General features: G+C 46.3%; 1 protein-coding gene across 1 annotated transcript in view; it reads right to left on the bottom strand.

Moving 5' to 3' along the window:
• Positions 1–15,777, bottom strand: part of GFOD1 (Gfo/Idh/MocA-like oxidoreductase domain containing 1) — a 73,728-nt gene extending 57,951 nt beyond the window's left edge. The window contains exon 1 of the mRNA XM_063325896.1: positions 15,147–15,777. Coding sequence (XP_063181966.1) covers positions 15,147–15,399 — 253 coding nt within the window. The 5' untranslated portion in view covers positions 15,400–15,777. The remainder of the gene's footprint in view (positions 1–15,146) is intronic.
• Positions 15,778–21,612: the final 5,835 nt, after the last annotated feature.

Genomic DNA, 21,612 nt, shown 5'->3' with positions numbered 1-21,612 from the left:
TCCAGGACCTCAGGCACTCAACAGCCCGCTCTACTCCCTCCCTCATAGGTGTCCTTTTTTGGCACTGCTTCCAAATGAAGGTAACAAGCCAAACGCAAGCCACCAAATGTAAGAAAGTCAGCCAGGCAGAAAGCAATGTGATATCCGCTGATTTGACTAAAGCTTGCTGCTGTGCAGACAGCAGTGGCAGCCCGGCACAGCTACGGCACGCTGCACGTTTCCATCACGAATCCCACTCTCTTTAGCCCACTCCCAGTATTTACAGCTTCACCATAAAATTGCTCCAAGATGAACCCTGGCAACAAGGCATCTGCCACAAAGCAAACACTACAAAAAAAAAAAAAAAAAGAGTATTTGTTTAAAAAGAAACTTAGTCTGGGAGCTTTTTTCAATCTTGCGGAAGTGCCAAGACAATGCAAGCAAATGGGTTTGGCTTTCCATTCCTTGTAATGCTGCATTCAGTAGAAGGCCCATTTCTTTGGAAGTTTTGGTCAAAACAATAACTGCTGGGCAGAAAGCAACTCCAAACAGATGACTTTCCGCCTGTTGCAAATCAGAAAGCTGTCAAGTCTTTAGGTTTCAGGCACATGGAAGTTCATTTAGGGTCATGCCTGGGAGCCCTGACACACTCCTGATACTGATCAAACTCTCACAGGTCAAGTTTAGAAGATTTTTTATGACCAAAAATTTCAGAGACAACAAGTTCTTTGGGACAGTGGATCTTTTAGCACTTGACCAAACTCAGCAAATCTGCTTGAGTCTTCCCGGGTACCTCCCACCAAGTAAAAGTCATCTCTGTACTGATGGCTGACGAACTGACTGCCTGTAGGACAACTGGATCTGTTCCACCGCTTTTCACCAACAGAGAGCGCCTGCCCAGGCAGATAACCTCCTTCCTACACTTAACCCCAAACACCTACTGCTGTATGGAGGCAGTCCACACGGACAACAGCGTGCAACACGCCTGAGGTGAGGACTGGCAAGACTTCAAGACACCTCCACCTCCCTCCTCCTCCTCTAATCCAAGTGACACCTCACTTTCTGGAAGAGCCCTGCAACCTAACGCTGCCTTCAATCACTCACCATTGTTGATGTGCTTCAAACCAACAGGCTCCAACACATGTAGCTATCAACAGCACTGAGAGTTTTCCTGTCACTGTAAAACTTCTCGTGGGAGATGTGAAAAAACACAGGAGAAAAGGATTTTCACAGCTGTGTAAGAGGTTATAGGATCTGTGAAACTGGGAACCAGAGACACAAGGACTTCTGTCCCCAGCTGCCTGAAGTGTTCTTCACCTGCTCCACCTCTGTGTAATTTAATCCCAAGGAGGAATGAAGAACATGGACTGCATCCATATTTTTGTGGGAAAGAGTTTGAGGTGCATAAGCACACAGGGAGATACACAAAAGATTAAATTCTTCTAGGAAATCTAGAGGTAAATCTCAGATTACTCCAAACAGGTCTTTTTTTTCTGCCTTGCATGTCTGAAAAGCAACAGGCCAGTCAAAAGTAGTTTAATCCTATCAAAATTAATACTTGACTATAAACACCTTTTTTGACTTAGGGCCCCAAGTTTCCACTATCTTGCACACGGTGATGCAATCTACTGTTGCTTGAACATTCAAAAGAAGAAGAAACAAGACCCAAGACTGATAACTCATGGCATTTTGGATGAGCTATTCTCCACTTCCTTTAAATAAAGCACATACAGCATATTGTTCCCCACATCATTCATGGTATTTTAATTAATATCCTAACTAGTGTCCACATCAATTCATCTCTCATAGTCTTGTAATTACAGGTTTAGAGACTGGGACTGCACAGCTGCATTAAATCAGGACAGAGGCTGGTGGTACACAGTTCTCCAATAAGAGCTACAGAGTCTATCTTAGTCTGAAGCTAATTTTCTGACTTCTCTTTCTCTGTGGCCATTCTTTTTTTCCCTTTCAAGAAGTTACACCCACTGTTTGCTGCAAGCAAATTGAAGTGGCGCAGTTACCCACACCTTTAATTTCCCTAGTATTAGTTTCAGGCCCAAACAGGCTTTACAGTGCTAGGTAAATCCAGGAATAAAATAACAGATAGAGAGAAAAAGAAAGAAAGGAGAGACTGAAAATGTAATCTTATTACTAGACAGGTATTTAATGAACAATAGTCAACTACAAATTCATATATTTTTATTTGCTGGCAGGACCCAAAGAGCACAATACACTCAGTGTTTCCTGCATTAACAGTTGTTGCAACTTCACAAGCCTATTGCCACAGCACAAGCCCATCTGAAGTTTGTTCTAGAGATTTTTGATACACAAACGAAGAATATATACATATATTTACACTCAATCACAAGAGCATAATCCCTGTGATCTTCTTGGTTCCTACACTCAAGAGTTCCCAGCTATTATCACCACACAATCCATACAGAATTTAGGCTAGCATACTTAGACCACACAGACAGTTATAAAAACCTAGAAATATCCATCATCCTTGCCCTGGTCCAGAGCTGCAGTGCAAACACCTGACACTTCTGACCAGGAAACTTTATCAGCATCGATACTATCTGCTAGCAGGACTCTGAAAACACAGTCCTCTCAAATAGAGGGCCAAAGCCACGTCCTCAGTATCTCGGTAAAATCTATTCTTTAGCCAAAAAAAAAAAACAAACCAAAAAACAACCCAACAGTTTCTTATATTTCTGTGCTATCAAACGAACCTTACAGGGCAAGCACCTCCTGTACTGTTAGCTCTTTGATGCACCCTTTCCAGTGAAAGGAGGTGCGAGTAATTCCTCCCCAAAGTAAGCAAGAGCCTCAAAATCCACTCTTTGTTCATTACACTGGAAAGCTCACAAGGTTAGTTAATATCATACTTGTTGCCTTACTTTTAAAACTCTTCCAGCAAAACTTTGATTTGCCAAAATCCAATTCATCAGCTAAAGCATCACCCCACAATTTTCTTTTCAGCACCAAGCAAAGGAAATTTTTTCAAATACCCTGGTATTCACTGACTTGGTGAAATGCACTGAAACGTGATGTAGCCAGAAAGGGAAAGACACCACACGTGGCCCAGTACAGTGCAATTCCATCTAGCACAAGTTCCTTATTAGCACGATTATGCCGAGGCGGTACGTGACAGCTCCAGTAACAACCAGCACCCCACTCGCTTTCACCCAGTGCTCTTGGATGATTCTGCCTGATGCAGGAGGCCCTAGTCAAGCGTTCTACAGGAATAAAAAAAATAATGTCCAGACTTCGTACGTTCCTACACTTGAGCACCTCCTAACAGCAGCTGCAAATCTGAACTTGCTCCCATCGGCTTAAGCTGATGCTCAAGGTTGTATTTGCAACCCGCATTATTTATCTGTACGCTACTGTATGTCTTCCAAAAAGGCAGTTGCTCCAGTCAGCACGGAAAGGCCCTGCCTGCTTGCTAAAGGGTTTCCCAGCGTGCAGAGGGCCATAACATACACTAAAGACAAACTCCATACTTCATTAAAAATAAATACACAAGTCTCCCAGCTGCTGAGCCATCACTGCTCATAGCAAGCTGGCTTAATAAGATTTTTGCAGCATCTGTTAAATAAAGCTCCAACACTGGAAAGATGATTACTCACATTAATAACCCACAGAATATTCAGTGCCAGATACAATCCTCAAACTTGACACAGATACGGATCACTCAATCCCAGCTATGAATCTTCCCCGGAGAAGGGAGTCCCTCCTTGCAATTCCTTCACAAGTTGCCCCATCCACGTTAAGAAGGGACACCAAAGATCGAGCGTAGAGCTTGTTTTCAACTGGGAATCAGGTTCCCCTGTGCTGTCCCCACTCCTCTCTTCCCACCCTGGTTTTAGACCACCTGCACGACCATCCAGGGAAGAGCCCTGGCCAGAGTGACAGAGATCAGTCCTCTTTCGGCAGCCCACAGACATTTGTCATGATCACCATCCACCCAGCGTTCAGCCACAATGGGTCCCATGGTGAAAGAAAAGCAGACACCAGAGGACCCAGCTTCTCTGTCCCTGTCACCAGTTTCACACACAAGCTTCAGTAAGTCTCTTAATCCCCCCGTGCTCTCCCATCCCCAGTCTGCAGTTTTGGGAGCCCTGAAAGATGAAACCAGCTTCAGGAAGTCTGGTAAATGCAATCTAATTAAAACACACAACCTACCTTACGGCAAATGAAAGCTCAGGACAAAAACCCTCAAGCCTATTCTCATGGTGCCACTCTTGCTTAGAGCAGACAGGAGTCTCGCATGCACCAAGGGTACAAATGCAACAATTTTGTCCCCACGTGACACGTAAGGGCTCGGGTCTCTCTGCACTCAGATGGCAGCAGGTATGGTTCTCAGCAGCTGCCAAAACATCTGTGCACATCAGGCCTTGTGAAGGATCACCTTTGCCTATGTGAACAAATCTGTAATTTCAAACAACGACAATCCCAGTACCCACAAAATTAAATTTATATGAAGAGCTGCGAGACAGCACTATAATCAAAGGCATAAATAAATCTGCTAGCTAGCATCAAATCTCACAAGCAAACAGATCAGCACTAATGAGATACAAGTGGGATGGCTTGTGAACATCTTTTGTCATTTTAGGCATCCAGTGAGTCAAAGTATTTCTTCCTAATGGTTAGATGGTGGGGTCCAGTAAAAATTATAGCCAGAATTACATTTCAGGTCCATGGTTCTTCTCAAGCTATGCCAACAGTCATAGACCACGTCCAAATGTACTTTGGCTAGTTCAGCACAGATGTCACCTGTGCAAACTGAGCATCTCGTGATACAGATACATGAATAATAAGTCCCACCTCTTAATGAAGGATACAGAATTCAGGACACCTTCTCATGTATTTGGATAACGCTGTATCTTGTTTCCACAAACTAGAATCAGGGAGTGCTGTTTAGTGCTCTGCCCAAGAAATGAGTCTTTATCAGGGCATCTCATACTGTTTAACCACAAAGCATCTTTCACAACACTAAATTGCCAAGTCCCTTCAAAGCAAGCAGCAAGTCACAAAAGAGTTCTGCAAGCTCCATCACGCTCAGCTAGTGATGGACTTTCGAAGGCTATGGCTAACATTTCTAAGCACCTCTGCTCCAAATATTTTCCATCATATTTTTTATTCCTGCAGACATGCTGCCATAACACGTTATAGAAACATAATCGTATTGAGCTGTGGAATTGCACGGATGTAGCTATATCTTCATTTTTGACGAACCGGTACAAAAGCAGTTTGCAAGCAAATTCCTACTTACATGAATTATTGCGCCTGACAAACATCCCCTGCAAAGAATCAGGGAATTTCTCTTCAAGGAGACTACTGAAGTAAGCAAAGGTTTGCAGAGCCATGTCCCAAGACTCCCACCAATCATTTCCTAAATTGACAGAGATGCCGTTGCCAAGAGGACACAGATCTGCAAGGCCAGGCTCCTCTCCCTGCTGCGTGGTTAGTTTTTCTTTTGTGCCACAACTTGTTCTCAGTAACGTCACCATAAATTTCAAATATTTCCTTTGATCCAGTAGAGCTTTCCTAGCATTTACAGCGGCGCAAGTGAGATCAGAATCCAAGCTTTTACATGCGTCTTTCAGGCACATTTCTGGAATTTATTTTAACATGCACAAGCTTGGGTGCAACTGTTCCAGATGTTCTCCGGGCTATTCTCTCTCCCCTTTCCTATCCCCACACGAAACAGTAACAGTTGCATTGTCTTTTATGGGCTGAGGAAGTAAAGGAAGGGGAGGGACTTCCAGGAATTTTTAATTTATATATTTTTCACCTTACCGTTGTTTCTTTAATTTTTATACATATATGGTACTATACGTAATGCATACGTATAGACACCACGAGAAAGAATTCCAAGTACTCTGTCTAGCCTTCGGTTTCGCAGTTTTAAGCAACACCACTCCAGCCCAGAAAGGATAGCTACTATTTTTATAGTTCTCTCTCCTTGCTTGACTATTTGAAAAGCTCTCTATACTAAGGCTTCTCATTAGCCATGTGAAGCCCAGTACCCTAGAGACAGTATTTAATTCAACCATGACCTCCCTTCTGGGCATTTCCTGGCAAAAAATGGCCAGATGGAAGAGCTAAAGACTGCCAAACATTCACTGCAAGGAAGTGCCAAAACAAGGGTCTTTATTGCTGATAAAAGCCATGGAAACATCAGAATGCAAAACAAAGTTGCTACCTTTTTTTATCCCCATCTGCTTCACTAGAGCTGTGACTGCTGCTGCGATGGAATTGAAGGCACCGGTTTTCACCCTGAGGTTAAACTCTGGCACGGTAGCAAACGATGAAAGTAATTTTACTCCTTGTGTGAAATCATTGTGTTTATTCTTATATTACTACCAACCAAGCCCCTCACATCGCGTTCTCATTTTCTGTGCTTTTCACCAGGCTCATACTTAGGAGTTAGGCCTGATAAATAACAACTGTCATCATTAGCCCTGACTGTACTAAAACAAAGGATGCTATTATCTCTTTCCAAAGGAGAAGTGGGGAGGGGGGGAGTGTAAACTCTCATCCTTCACGATTCCCTAAAATTCCTGTTACCCTGTGGGTCAGACTGCAGACCTGTGTATTAATAAGATCTGGTGTTTATGCTATCCTGGATGCCAGTTCCACCATCTGGAAAGGCAGCTATGAGAGGCATCCGCAGCGCTCAAGGATAATTATGCTTACACTTGCCAGGTGCATGAGTCTTGTCTGACATTGGTCTTCAGTGCCAGCTGTGCAGTGCAGCGAGGCCCAGCCTCCTCTGCTCTTCACCACCATATTCTTAGCATTGCCAGCTCCTGAACAACCACAGAAGAAACTCTTTAGACCTTTCGGGGACTTTTGCTCAAAGGTCTCCAAACTCACAGTGACCCAAAAGCCCACGAGGATTCCTCCCAGTGTCCACAATCATAAACCACCTAAATTAACACATCAACCACCTTTACACAAAGTACAACTGTACCAATACAACTAGAGCCAGTCTACACCAGTAACGCAGACATATTTATACCAGCTGGATGCTCTAAACGTATATGCAACCGACAGTTTCTGCCTGCACAGGAGTGGGAATAGCCTGTACCAAATACAGACGCCATTATGCCAGCAGAGCAGCGTTCAAGCCAGGAGTCACAACAGCTGGACTTCTAATGGCTACGCAGCAATTATTACATTAAAGAAATCATACCCCTTGCAGTCATAATTATACTGGTACAAAAACCTATGTGCAGACCAGGCCTTAAATCAATTTAGGAAACATGAGGGATTGTTCCTGTTTAATTACACAGCCATTTAAATCAATTTGTTTAAATCACGACTTAAGACCTGAAATCATTTTTTGTTACCTGCATGCACGCTGACCTTGTAAATTAAGTCCCTGACTTTGAGAGCTCACTCTTACAAGCTAAGAGTTTATTATATGAGCAATAAACAAAAAGCAGCAGGGTAAACGCTTCTGCTTTGGTGGTTTGAGGAAACCAGGACAATTCATAGCAACTCCGGATAACGCTGTGGCAAACTGATATTAACAGTGAAGGGTGGTGTTGCATTGCAGTGGCCTGTGAAAAACACCAATCTTGACTGTCCTAGAAATTTAACTCCATTTTCATCCTCAGTGTTCTGCCACCGCTGTTGATAAATGGGCAAAATCTATTGCACATACAAAGAAAGGTCAGTAAATTGTAATATGCTTCAACACAATCTACTTAGTTGTCTAACAAAAGCGGACAGAACAACGTATTTAGCATCTTGCAGTTTTTACCCTGCCTCCATCAGGGTCTGTGCATGACTATTCATGTCTGGAGTCATACAGCAAACCTCTCTGTCATGTAGTGTCAATCTCAGGCATGAGAGGGCTTTAAGGAAAAAAAAAAAAAAAAGAGAGAGAAAAAAGAGGCAACAGTGGGAAGTTTGAAAATTTAGTCCAACGTATTTTCCTTTCTTCACATTTATCTACACATTCTTCCTTAATTCCCCTATTATTGAATATTTTTCCAAAACCTGGAACAACAGAAGCAGGACACAATTCCTTCGTCTGCAGAGCTGCCACTCAAAGTTCACTGTCCTCTACTTACACCACTGAGCACTCAGCAGCACAAATCCCAGCACCCAGAAACAAGACAAAGTCATGGAGGGAAGGTCTGTTGAAGAGGGATCAGATGGCTCAGTACCACAGCAGGTGCTATGGCGACCACTGCTTGTTAGAATGAAGGCACAAAGCTATGCAAAAAAGAAGCACAATAATAAAAGATGTTTTCTGCCGTTTCCCATGTTATAGGGATGCAATAATTTACCCCAGAATTTAAATAATTACAATACTTAGCCTAGGCACAGCTCTAACAGTATAAACACAGCCTTTATCAGGACCTTCTCTCATCTTCTCCTAGAAGGAAGCTATGCTACACATCATCTCTTTGTGTTACAGCATCCACGGCACAGTTGTGCCATTTACACCAAAAAAATAGTTGCACAAGATGCTGTTTATGTGATATCCACTCTACCAACCGTGCCAGCAAGAGAAATACAAAAGGAGATCCTCACTAGCACAGCCATTAGGCTAGAGACACATGCCTACACCTTTAGCAGCAATGCAGTCATGCCTGCTTTGTTCACGGGAGATGATTTTACTATTTCCAGCCCTTTCCTAGCTAACAACGCATTAGTCAAATCTTCATCAGCCACACCAGAAGCCACACCTAAGAGAGCTACCTCACTCTTTAAGCCATTTTCAATACCAAATCAAGACATTACAGCACTGCCAATACTCATGTGTTGCTGTTAACGCTGACAAGGATGCCCTGTAAGAACCTGCAATGGAAACAGCACTAGTGTGCACTAATCTTTGAAGAGCGGAGTTCTTCCAGTACCACAGATGACAGGAAAAATAGCTGTGTTTGCCCCCGATATAACACCAGTATAAGACCACAAAAGCGCAAGAATAGTGTTCAACGTGCAGTGAAACAGAGAGAGGCCTTAAGGACTTGCCTACATAAAGATTAAAAACAAGACAAAAGCCCTCTCCGACTTGTGTATTTAAAAGAAAGTCAGATTTCTCATCACAATATCACCACCCTGACTACAGGCTCTGCCTAACAAAGTGCGACGGATCAAATGCCAGCAGTGGCAGAGGCCAGTGCCACCCTTGCTTCTTTCGCTCCTCCTGCACCAAAGGCCTGACCCCCCGGCACCCAAGCAGCTGGAAGGAGAGTGTCAATGCTCTGGCATCCCATTTTGCTGTTAAAATCACAGGACAGCTGAAGGCTTGGGCACGTATTTGTTTTGTCCAACTTGCCTACAGAGCACGGTAACCTCTGACAAATGAGCAGAAAGCTGACGGACCTTAAGTCTCTAAACTGAGAGCGCTGCTGCTCTCCACATCTCTACAGCCTCCAGTTGAGTGGACCCAAGAGCTTCATCCCACCCGGCATCAACTGCCCATGTTGGATCAGAGACAGCAACACAGCAACTTGTCTTTGCAGCCTTTAGGGATCCCCGAGGCCAGGCACTCTGTTTTAAAACAGTATGGAGGAGACTGCAGCAACACAAACTGACCCAACCAGATACAGGATCGCAATGATGGTCTTCATGCCTGACATGATTTCATACAACCACTTCAACCGCAACCGGCTGCTCCTTAGTCTAGGCAAATTTGGGTGTGTCATCGCAGCACGAGCTCAGTGACCCAGTATCCAAAGTCTGGTCCGTACTGGGCATCCAACTAACCCTACCACTGTAACAACAGAACTGATGGTTATTTTCAGACAGAACAACGGGGGAAAATGAAAAAGTGCCTTTGATATGAAGGCCAGAAAGGAAACAAGGGGTTTGTTTGGGGATTTTTTTTTAATTTGTTTTGTTTTTTAACCAGCACCTGAACAGTGGTCTTTACCTTAGCTGTCTCAGAGGCCCAATCCCACAGTATCTCTGTAGGAGTTTTACAGGAACAACACTGGAATTAAAGGCCTGCAGTACTGAAAAGGACAATGGAAGAGATAGGTGTCGTTTTCTGTGGTATACCATCATCACTCAAGTAGGAAGAAGACTTGCAGCCCATTGCCAGGAGGCTCTTCTGACTGACTTTCTCAAACGTGCAAAAAAGGCATCACAGCCTTTGCTAGCTCTGCTGATTAAAGATAGACAGCACTTCATCTGACTTTTTCTTTTGCAATAAGATGACCATAATTCACATTTAATATGCTGCAAAGTCATCTGCCTTCCAAGTACAAGAGCATGTTCTGCTGAAAGTCACTGCTGTTAGCTCAAATTTAAACTCAATATTGCAGGACAGATATTACATTGCTATTAATAATAAATAATCATGATAATGTTTTCCCTTAATAGAGCATCTCATCCCAAAGGATCCTAACCACTTTATAAACTCTGGACCAAGTTCCATCCACTGCTACAACCCTGTGACCTCTGCCTGATTTGCATAGGTGCAGAGGAATGTAGAAATTAATTAGAGCTGCATCAGATCTGTGAATTATTTCTCTATAGCTGATGTTCCTCCCACTTCAGGAGTTAATCAAAAGATGTATTGCCAATGCTTTAATGAGGGGTTATCAAAAACATTGTCCGGGCAGCTGGCCCATACTGCAAGCCTGTGTGATGGCCGTGATTCCTGGGAAGGGGCCGGGGGGGGGAGGCAGAAGGTGTGGATCTGAGCAGTACTATGTACATTTCTCTCTAAAGATGCTCCCTCATGACCCCAATCAAGTATAGAAGCAGCACTGGTCAGCCAACAAATTTAAGTGCTCCTTAAGGAGAACAACCTCTGGAGGGCTGGGAAAGTCATATTCTGTATAGTCCCCAGGCAGAACAGACTCCTACCATGCACTACTACAATATAAACATTTTAAAAAGTAATACTATGTAGACATGGTTGTGAACACGTGCAGTGAATATTCAACACACAGCTCCATCTTCCCATCTTTAAGTTAAGATGAAAGAGTAAGCAAAACCACTGTAAATAGAATTAAGGGTAACATCTCCAGGGACATGCATTAAAAACATCTGGTACTTGATTCTTCACAAAAGCAAAACATTTGCTCCCCAGAAACACTTACATGAACTTCAGGAAAAAATCCTCTTTAGCTGAGTTGACTCAATCACCAACAGAACAAGGCACATAGAAATGTTTGTGCCTTCCCCTTCTACTTCGAGCCGAAGTGTCAAGGACTTCTCAGCACCAGCTGCAGTAAGTCACTTCACCTGATGTGGCAGCTATTTAGTCACACAGGGCAACCGTTTCAGTCAGGATCTGAAGAATGTCATATTTAATTGAACAAGGGGGAGGGATTACACTGTGAAAAGTCATGTCTTGACAGTTTTGAACTAAGTGGAGGGTCGTATCATATTGTCTGTGCCAGCAACTCTTCTGATGCTAAGCACAAATAGGCACTATGGGAACACATTTTTCCCTTGTATGCAAACACATCTCCCATGCCTGATCGGGCTTGGGATACGACTGTATTGCCAATGCATGCAGGCAGGGGAAAAGCAGACCGCTTCTAGCAAACATGCCAAACTTTTCAGCTCAGGGAGAAGGGAAAATGCCCTTATTCAACACTAGGACTATTTTCTGTGCTTACCTAAACACTCAGACATTGATCTTTCTTGACCACCAAGCAGCAAGTCAGTCAGGACATTAGTTTTGCATTATGCTACAGGGAACAAGCACAAACACCAATCAACAAAAGAGCTCCTGAGCGAGCAGAATAGACCGGAGGCAGGAAAGAGAAAGGGCCGATCAGCCCCACTTTGTAGAAGCAAACAAGGAATTTGATTCCCTTCACACAGAAGTGACAGAGGCCATCAGCATATTTCACATAAAACACCACGGGTTTTATTCGTGCTTTCAGTCATTGTCCAAACCAGCCTGGTTTCCGATTCTCTCTTGAACTTGGTCTGTTCCAGAGACTTGCCCAACATCGGTCTAGCTCCTAAGAAAACTGCCATACAGAGTCAGACCCAGCTCAGGATCCTGTTTCTAACAGAGATGAGCACCAGAGGCTTAGAGGAAAAGTTAACAGGGCAAGTTTAAAGCCATTTTTCTCCCATTTTCTCCCCCCAACAGCTTCCAGGAAGCCACAGTCTGGGGACTTCCTCAGCTGGGGCGTGTATTCACACATTTGTGTTTTAATAGCGGTTGAAGGGCTACCGTGCCAAAAATATGTTTCAAGCAGCAATACATCTACATGTCAGATGTACCAGTGAAAACAAAGCAACTGAATTTTTCCCATCGCGTGGTCTGAGTTAAACACAGCTGCAGGGACACCTGTTTCACCCCACCTTCACCTCCAGAGACCACATCAGAAATAGGCCAGAGTGGATCTGAACACGCTACAAATTCACAGTGTAAACGCAGCTCTAGATGGCCGACAGAAACACCACCAACTACTTCCTTGGGCTTTTACTTTTTAATAATGAAACCTCCCCAACAAGATTAAACTGACAACAAGCCAATTTAAAATAAAACGCAGGTACAGAAGAAAAGTTGGTCCCTGTCTCTTCCCAGGCCAGATATGCCTCCTCTCATACGGAAGCCAGACCTGGGCATATTAACAACTAACTCATGTCTGAACCTTCTCTGCTGCCATGCAGGACATTGTGTTTAAACCTCCTGAAGCCTCCATCTATGAGTAAAACCTCTGATATCCCTGTCTATGTCCTATCACTAGCTGCTGCATAACGTTTCTTGTGTGAAATCTCAAGAGGAAGAAAAAAAAAAAAAACCCACAAAATCAAGTTGAAAAAAAGAGGAAAAAAAAAAAGGTTAGACCCACATCCTTTCCTTATCATAGTAAGGAACCTTTTTCCAGCTTCGGCTTTCCTCAATCTGTACAATGTTGCCCTTGCTTATCAGAGGCTTTTGAAACCCCTACTTGATGAATGCAATTGCACTCGTTCCCTCAAAACAGAAAATTCAGTGATTAAACCAAAATAATCACTCCAGGGCACAGCAGTTCCCAAGCAGGACGAGGAGAAGGAGCTGCCGGGGGGAGGTATTCCTCTCAGCAGATTGGGAACCACTGCTCTAGCCCCCTGTTTGCGCCTGTGTGAACATGCAAGAACTTTCATTGTTACAGATCCAATGCCTGAATTACCGAAAAAGCCCCCAAAACCAACACAAACAAAAAGCCCACACAACAACCAAACAGTAAAAATGTAACTCTGAAATAGCCAGGGGAAGAGTTATTTATAGTCCAAGAGATATTTCTGTAAATAATAATCCTTTAAGTAATACACTAAAAAAATTACCATGGCGTACATTATCACCTCGTAACAGGTTTAATCCCTGCTTAATGACCCTTCCATACATTTTCACTCACATTTCACTGCCCCTGCAACATACAAATAACAACCCTTGAGGAATGGGAGGAAACCAAATTAACTAGAGGTGAAAGGGAAATGAGAATAGTACCGTACTAATGAACAGGGAGAAAACACCTTCTTTTTTTTTCCTCTCCAGTCTGTTGATAGCAGATTGCATCAGCAAGTTATCAGTAACATCTCAGCTACATTAACTGTCAGCATCATTCATAAATTCAGCACATTTGGGAACAGATTTTTTTTCTTCTTTAGCTGCAAATATTCAGAGAGGGACAAAACACGGTATTATGTTAAGCCCTCTGGAAAAATCACATCAATTGCATTTCCTTATTATTTGACAAATTTTGTTCTTGTACCAGATGTCTCGTGTCTGCCCGAAACCTCGTGGGATTCTACCTCTAAGGACACAGAGAGGCCGGGGCACTTCCACAAGCAACACCTGCAGGAAAGCATGTCACAGGAAAGCTGACACGATTGTCGCCAAATTCATGTGTGTCAAACGTGAAACCTTGTTACCTTGATACTGCCTTTTATTTATGTTTTGTGGAATACCTATTTCTACATTACAAATTCATTCACACCGCATTCTGGCAACCAAGTCAGGCTTCTGGTGCAAGTGTTGTACCTTGAAAAAAAGTCAAAAGTGTATTATAAAAGACAAGAAACGCTCTGACCCAGAGACAAGCATTTCAAAGCACAGAAAGTAACACTGAGCAACGCTTCCAGACAAATGTCTGCACTGTACTTAAGGTTTTCAAGGTACTGCCTTAACTCTCTTAACTGCTTAATTTTCAAGGTTGAAAACACTGGCTGGCTGTGATATTAGCAGCATCTGAATGGTAACTAATTCTAATGAGTACGCCGGTAGCAATGTAGCACTAGGACATGCCACACGCATTTGTGAGGCTGAAAGCGATAGCGATCAGCCCACAGAGCTGCAGCCCCGGAGCCCAACCAGCCACCCTGCCTCGCCAGCCTCAGCCAGGACTCACAGCCTGTCCCCGACACTTCTACCTTTTCCCACCTATACTCGTAGGGATAAATTAAGACTTCCATGCTCCGGAGGCTGCTCCCCCTAAAATCCATCAGAAAACAAGTGTTTAAGGACCAGAGATCAGGAAGCTGAGAGAGCGGAGCTCAGACTTGGGAGAAAGCGAGAAGCTTACACCAGTGCATGCCTACTCTCTCAGTCGCTCCTTCCCTTTGTACGTGATCTTAATTAAACCTCCAGTGTATAAACGTTTCCTTTGCTCTCACCGTTTCCTGCCTCCCTCCCCTAGTTTGCGGCCGGGGGGGTCAGCCCCGGCACGCCCCCAGCCCCCCACCCCGAGCAGCGTGGGTGCCCCCACGCCGGCAGCGGTGCTCGGCTCCCCGCTCCCCTGCCCAGGCGCCGGCCAAACGCGGGCAGGACGATGATTTTTCTCCTTTTTTCAGCCTGACTTTCCCCTTGTTACCGTCACCCGGATGACACCCGCTGCCTCCCACGCTGCGTGGGCTGGCTGTCAGGCCCGGCCCTGCCCAGGCTTGCCCCAGCATCCCGGGAGGGCCGGGTGCCCGCCGCCGGGGACCACACCGGCGGGGACGGATGTCACAACGGGATGCCGCAGCGACATCGCCCCCTACCCACCCTCGCCGCCGCCGCCCCCCCTCGGCCTGCTACAGCCGGGGAGCGCCGGGCACCCCCCTCCAAATGAACGGGGAAGATGGTGGCGGGGGTAAAACTCCGCGCTGAGGCGGCGTTTCGTTCCAGACAGCCCGCGGCGAGCCCGATCCCGGAACGGGGTCGCCCATGCCCCTCTCCCCGGTCGCCCCCGACTCACCCAGGGTCTTGACGGCGACCTGCCGGGTGAGCGGCGGCGGCAAGTTGACGCAGACCAAGTCGACGTCCTGGTGCAGCAGCACCTCGTCGATGCGGCTGGTGTAGAAGGGGACGCTCATCTCCTTGGCCAGCTCCTCCGCCTCCTCCGGCGTCCGGCCCCACAGCGCCTTCACGGCGAAGCCCTCCGCCTTCAGCAGCGGCACGATCACCCGCGCCGTCAGGCCGGTGCCGAACACCCCCACCCCGGGCAGCATGGCGGCGGCGGCGAGGGGCGAGGCGAGGCGGCACGGCGAGGGGAGGCGAGGCGCTCCCTCCTTCCCTCAGCGCCGGCCGGGGCGGGGGGAGGCGGCCGCCGGGCGGGCGGGAGAAGGAGGCAGCCCCCGCTGGCTGCCGCCGCCACCACCGGGGCCGGGACCAGCCGCCCCCCGCCTCAGCAGCGCCGCGGCCGCCGGCTGCCCCGCCATGCCCGCACCATCACACACGCCCCCGCGGAGGCGCCGGCGTCTGCCCTCCCTTACCGGACGGATAACCGCCTTCCCCCGGCGCAGGAGGCGGCGGCGGCAGCGCGGAGCTCAGCGCCGCACCTCTGCCATGGTCGCCGCCGGCGCCCGCTCGGCGCGGGGAGGGCGGGGCCTCGCTGTCACCTCCCGGGTGTTCCTGCCCCGCCCCGCCCCGCCATTGGCCACTGCCCGCACCTTGCCCCGCCCCCTCTCCACCATTGGCAGCCGCCAGCCCTCGGCCCCGCCCCGATACCGGCACCGGCGGGGCGCCCCCTGGGGAGCCGATGGGGCGCCGCCTCGCCCCGCCCCGCCCGGCGAACCGCGGGTCTGGAGCTGGGGGGAGGGCGGTACCGCGGCAGCCCTCGCCCCGCTGGTGCTGTCCGAGGGGCTTTCCCCTCCGCCTGGCGGCTGGGTTTCGAGGTACCTTCCCCCCGCCGCGCCGACGGGCACGGGAAAGCAGCCGGCTCTTCCCCCGCGGGAGGGGCCGTGGTGGGGGGGGTCACGCCCGGTAAAGGCGCAGGAGAGGTGGGAGAGCCACGGCGGCAAACTGGCGTGAGGCGGTCGTGCCCGTTGGCCTTCAGTTCCCCAGCGATGCCACGTCCTAAAGCACGGGGGGAGCTGCCCTGAACCCCGGCACCGGGGCACCGGCTGTGCATAGCGTCGCACCCTGGCTTGTGGCTCCCAGGGAGGTCCCCCACCACACCTGGCCAGCCGGGATGCCCAGCCAAGGTCCCCACCACCCATCCCATAGCAGGCAGTCGCTCGTTTGCCCCCTTTACGTACATCAGCCTTCCAGTACCCAAAGGGGGCCTACAAGAAGGCTGGAGAGGGACTTTTTACAGGAGCATGTAGTGATAGGACAAGGGCTAATGGCTTCAAACTGAAAGAGGGAAGATTTAGATTAGATATTAGGAAGAGATTTTTCACTCTGAGGGTGGTGAGACACTGGAACAGGTTGCCCAGAGAAGCTGTGGATGCCCCATCCCTGGAGGTGTTCAAGGCCAGGCTGGATGGGGCTTTGAGCAGCCTGGTCTAGTGGGAGGTGTCCCTGCCCATGGCAGGGGGGTTGGAACTAGGTGATCTTTAAGGTCCCTTCCAACCCAAACCATTCTGTGTTTCTGTGATTCTATGATCATGTCTCTTTGGCTTTACTGGGACATTGGTTCATGTTGGAAGGACTGAGAAGTGAAATCCAACACACAGAAGAGCAAACTCCTGCTCTTCCCACCTTTGCCCCTGTCCGGGATGAAAGATGGGCATCTTCTACTGACCTGGGGGCTGCCAGGTGGACCCAGGACCAGCCAAGGACCGCAGCACCCTTGGGCCCTGCAGGGATTTGCGCGGAGCTTGTTCTTATGGAGGTGAATCTCTGCCCTGGCTCTGCTCAGATCAGCTGCTCTGAAAGCAGGGTGGCTCCGGTGAGTGCCCCACAGTTGCACGGCTGTCTATCTTGCTCTTAAAAAAAATAAATTATGTAACATCCTGATTCCAACTTACGAGTAAGAATAAAGATGATGTTTTTTCCATATATTGTCTTTTTTACCAGTTCCTAGGAGAAAAGAAGAGAAGGGTAAGGAAGGAAAGGGAGGAAAGAATGAGAGGAGAGGAAAGGGAAAAGGAAAGGGAAAGAAAAGACAAAAGACATTAAAAACCTTTCCTTATATATGACTCCTGGAAACGTGCCAGGGACAGTGTTGCAAAGGTGATCCACCAGTGTTCAAAAAATCAGCCCTGGAAAGCCAGCACTCCTTTCCCATACTCTGGGAAGAGGTGTTGCCTTTTTTTTTTTTTTTCCCCTGCTACCATCTCACAGCAAACACTTCTTTATTACAAAAAGCACAGACGCTGGAAGGATCGCCGCCAGTTAAGCACGTTTTGCTTTCCATGCACTATTAGCGCTGAAGCGAAGGAGAAGGATCCTCTTTGGCTTCTGACAATTGAAACACGATCCAGATCCATTTGTCAAATAACCGCAGCGGTATTACCTTTCTTGAAAACACAAAGATTGCGTTGGGGCTCTCCATCAGCCGTTCAAACCTGTTTATAGGTGATGTTCCCAAGATGAGCAATTTGGAACATCTTTCTTGACTTATTTGCTTGTCTGCGCATAATAATAAACCCGGAGAAAGTAGCCAGGTTACAGGAACCAGGTAAATATGTGAGGGTCGAAGAGAAATAGATAATGTGTGAGGGTCAAAGAGAAATAGATGCCGTACACCTATTTAGTCATTATATAGCTTTTATTATTTTAGTAGGCACAAGCCACTCTATGAAGATCTGTGTAAGGTCATTGTTTTGAGGAATTTTCAGTAAGGCATACAAAATGGGAATTAAGGGCTAGGGAGCAAAATTGTTACGCTCTGCTAAGTCCATTGTTTTTCTAGAGAGAATTTTTCCTTGCTCTACTTTTTAAATGATTTGGTTGGTTTTTTTCTCCTGTTAGGTTAACATAGTTTTGCAGAGCTAAGCTGAGCGAATGGCACCCAGCTCTCGGTCCTCCAGTAGCCAAGCACATGTTACAACGCCAAATCTGAATCGCCGCATCTGCAATGGCGCCGCGTTCCCCCTCATTTGTTGTGGGGGCTTCTGGGGACATACCCCACAGCCATTTGTACCGGAGCGGGGTGCGATTCTTTCTCAATTGTGTGAAATAGGGCCACCACACTACACTTGCCCGTCCTTGTGAGCACCCAGGAGGGCTGAGGGAAGCCGATGAAGGACAACCAGCCTTTCGGTAACGCAGTCCATGTCCTCACTGAGACGTAGGTGACTGCAAACCTAAGTGAAAGCAGAATCTGTGCTCAAATCCACATCCCTTGTGCTGTCAGTTACTCCTGACTTGAAGTACTATCAAATCTGGGCAAGATTTTTTTGTGCAATGCAAACAAGGTTAAGGCGGCAGCAAAGTGCTTTGCTTTGAAGATGTGTCTAACCAGGACCGAGGTTCCCCAGGCTGTGTGTATTGAACTGCGAAGCCTCCGATGTTCTGTATATCAGATCTTTCCAATTCCAAGCCTGCCAGCCTTGTCAAGAGAGCTTGCATTTTATTCGTAAGGTTGCCAAAGCTTCCTTCAAAGAAGACACACACACACACGCAGACTTCCCTCACAGAGAATAATTTTGTTCCTTCTTGATGATTTTCTTAGCCTGAAATAAGTTATTAGCATAAAGTTGCATGTAGAAAAAAACATACAAGTCTCATACATCCTTTTTTTGTTGCTAAATTCTGTAAATGATAGCAACCAGCAGGAAACTAATAAAAATGTTGCAGTCACTATTCTGTTCCTTTTGCACACTTCAGTTAAGTTTTGCAGCTCTGTACAATGTACATGTAGGTACAGCTTTATGTGAGTAATCCTAACTTAACAGCTCTTCTACAGAATTCTGATATGGTTGTTTGCAGAGATTTGACACTGGCTTCTCAGTTGGATTTGATGTACTGTATGAAGTTATCTCTGTAGAACTATATTGGTTTCTTCTTAAATAAACCTTGAGATTGTAAAAGTCAGAAATCCTTATTCTTTTCACATTTTATTTAATTATTTTCATTTAACTTTTATTTAGCTTTCTATTTAGTTTTATTATTATTAAAGAAGCTAGTAAGTTGAAAGTGCTAGACATAAAAGGATATATAACTGCTATAAAAGGACCAATCAAGCATACATGACGTGCAAATACTTGTTATCTGTTGGCGTAAGTAAAATGCAGAAAGTTGGTGGTCTTCCAGATACAGATAACACTTAGCAGATAAAAGTCCTCAATTTGCTTTCCAAACGTGTGACGGTGTCTTCCCACATATTGCAGAGGTTTCTATCTAGAGCCCGCTGAACTCAACAGAAAGATGAAGATACATCTGATAGAGCACCAGGATCCCACACTGTTTCTTTCTTACTTCTCTGTACTTAAAAGAAAATCTGGTCTTTCTCAGACTTTTTTAACATTTATCCTGACAGACTCCACAGCTGCGTTTCTCAAACCTCTCATACATCAGTCTGAACAACAATGGAAAGAGCTGAATAATACATAGCTTCAGTGAAATCCTGAAACAGAGCTTACTGTCTCTCCAAATCCTTCTCAAATTCCAGGATTTTAAGATTAATTAGCTAATTTCCTTTTACATAAATCACTGTCTTCAAACATGAAGCAGCTGTGAATTTTCATTAACCAGTTGGCTCCTTCTGGGGCATGAGGTTTGCGATCACCACTACTGGGCTTCTTCTACAGCTTTGACACTTGAAATTATTTGCATGGAAATAATAGCACCTCGGAGATGAGGAAAATGTGGTGATTCAGACCTGTCTGGTTCTCCCACTCAGCCATACTGACTCATCCACAGCTTTCGTATGCAGCACGAGAAAGGATGTGTGAGCTGAGTTGCTCAAGTCCTTTTTTACATCTAATGCCACACAACGGGCAGTTTCTCAGCCATACGCTTCGTTTTAGTGTCTCTTTGAATGCATTTCCACCAGGACAACCCACAGAAGTTCTTGCTCTGGGATCTAAAGGCAGGAACTGCTTTAAGGTTTGTAGTATTAAATGGCACAAAGTGCAATGGCGAGGACTAGGGAAGAGTAGACCACATGTGCTAGTGAAGGGTTCATAAGACATTCAGCCCTCCTCTGTCCCACTCAATGGGATTTGTGCCCACTCCTGGAGTCTCTGAGCCTGTTCAGTACATTTGCTGAGTTTATTCCTTCCCAGTTTCCAGATCCTTTCTTTAGAAGATGTGTATGCCAAGTGCGGATGGGCTGTAAGGAAGCCAATGAGGCTTCAAGAAGCTACATCACTAACAAGATACTTCTGAAGGCATTGGTGCTCTGTTCACTAAGGCACAGAGGAGGACCTAAGTAAGCACAGCTTCCACTCTTTGACAATATGGACATCCTAAGAAGGAAGACAAGCGCATGTATTCCCACTTTACGTGCGGAGAAACTGAGGCTCAGAGAAAACGAGTGTAATGTTCTCTCTTGTTCTCTGTTGGGTCTTTTTGGGTGCTTGAGGAGGCACCCGAAATGGGGACACTCAGCTGGCATACACTTACAGCTTTGGCCCAGCTGGCTTTCCTAAGCTCGTATCGGTCGCAGTTCAATAAAGTGAGAAAGCAGGTAGAGAACCTGTTAGCAAAGATGGACGTAGGATCCCTTAATGCAAGTAGGGAATGGGCACACAGCTGCATGGGTACAACCATGCCCCGTGGCGGTGCAATACGTGCTTAAAGCTCACATCAGTCATTCCCTCCCAAAAGAAACATGGGTGTATGCACCAGACAGCACACATATGGGCACCGAATCATCAGATGTGTTGCATGCTATGCACCTGCAGATGAAATCCTTGACGTGCCTTCAGCAAACCAGACATACCTGAGACATACCGAGAGCACAACACTGAGTATTGGATCTGCACAGGAGGCAAGATTCCTGCCCACAATAAATTCAGCTTTTTCTACCTGTGCCTCAGCCCTTTGCTGCTCTGCCTGGGCTCCTGCCAGGCATCCAGAGGCCCTGGACAAATGCAGTGGACTGGGCAGAAGTAGCTAAAGCTTACTAAGCCACCTTAGCAAATGCACGGCTACTGAAATATGTAAGTAGACCCATGGAGAAGGGGATTCTTATATTAGTACTTTGCTGGGGGGAAAAAAAATAACACGGTGAACGAGTCATATAGAAATTCTTAATTCTGAAAAATGGTTTTAAACCTAAGCAGTAGTTTGTGGCAGATCACACTTTTTAAGCGCTGTGCGAATAGCTGTAATACACCGCCAAAGTGATTATTATTTTAGCAACAGAACATTGCACATTGTTTGCAGGGCAGCTGAGATGTTACGTTTGGATGAAAATAGCAGAGAATCATCCCTTTATTAGTCATGCAGGAGTGCGTGAAAGCCAGCACGTGGGATAACCCAACTTCTAAGCCTGCCCGTGCAGCATGGGTTTTGAAAGGGTTCAAGTTTGGTAGAAACCCCCTTTT

This window comes from Chroicocephalus ridibundus, chromosome 2 (genome assembly GCF_963924245.1).
Source record: "Chroicocephalus ridibundus chromosome 2, bChrRid1.1, whole genome shotgun sequence".
Classification (NCBI taxonomy): Eukaryota; Metazoa; Chordata; class Aves; order Charadriiformes; family Laridae; genus Chroicocephalus; species Chroicocephalus ridibundus.
This window is presented reverse-complemented; position numbering and strand designations above follow the sequence as displayed.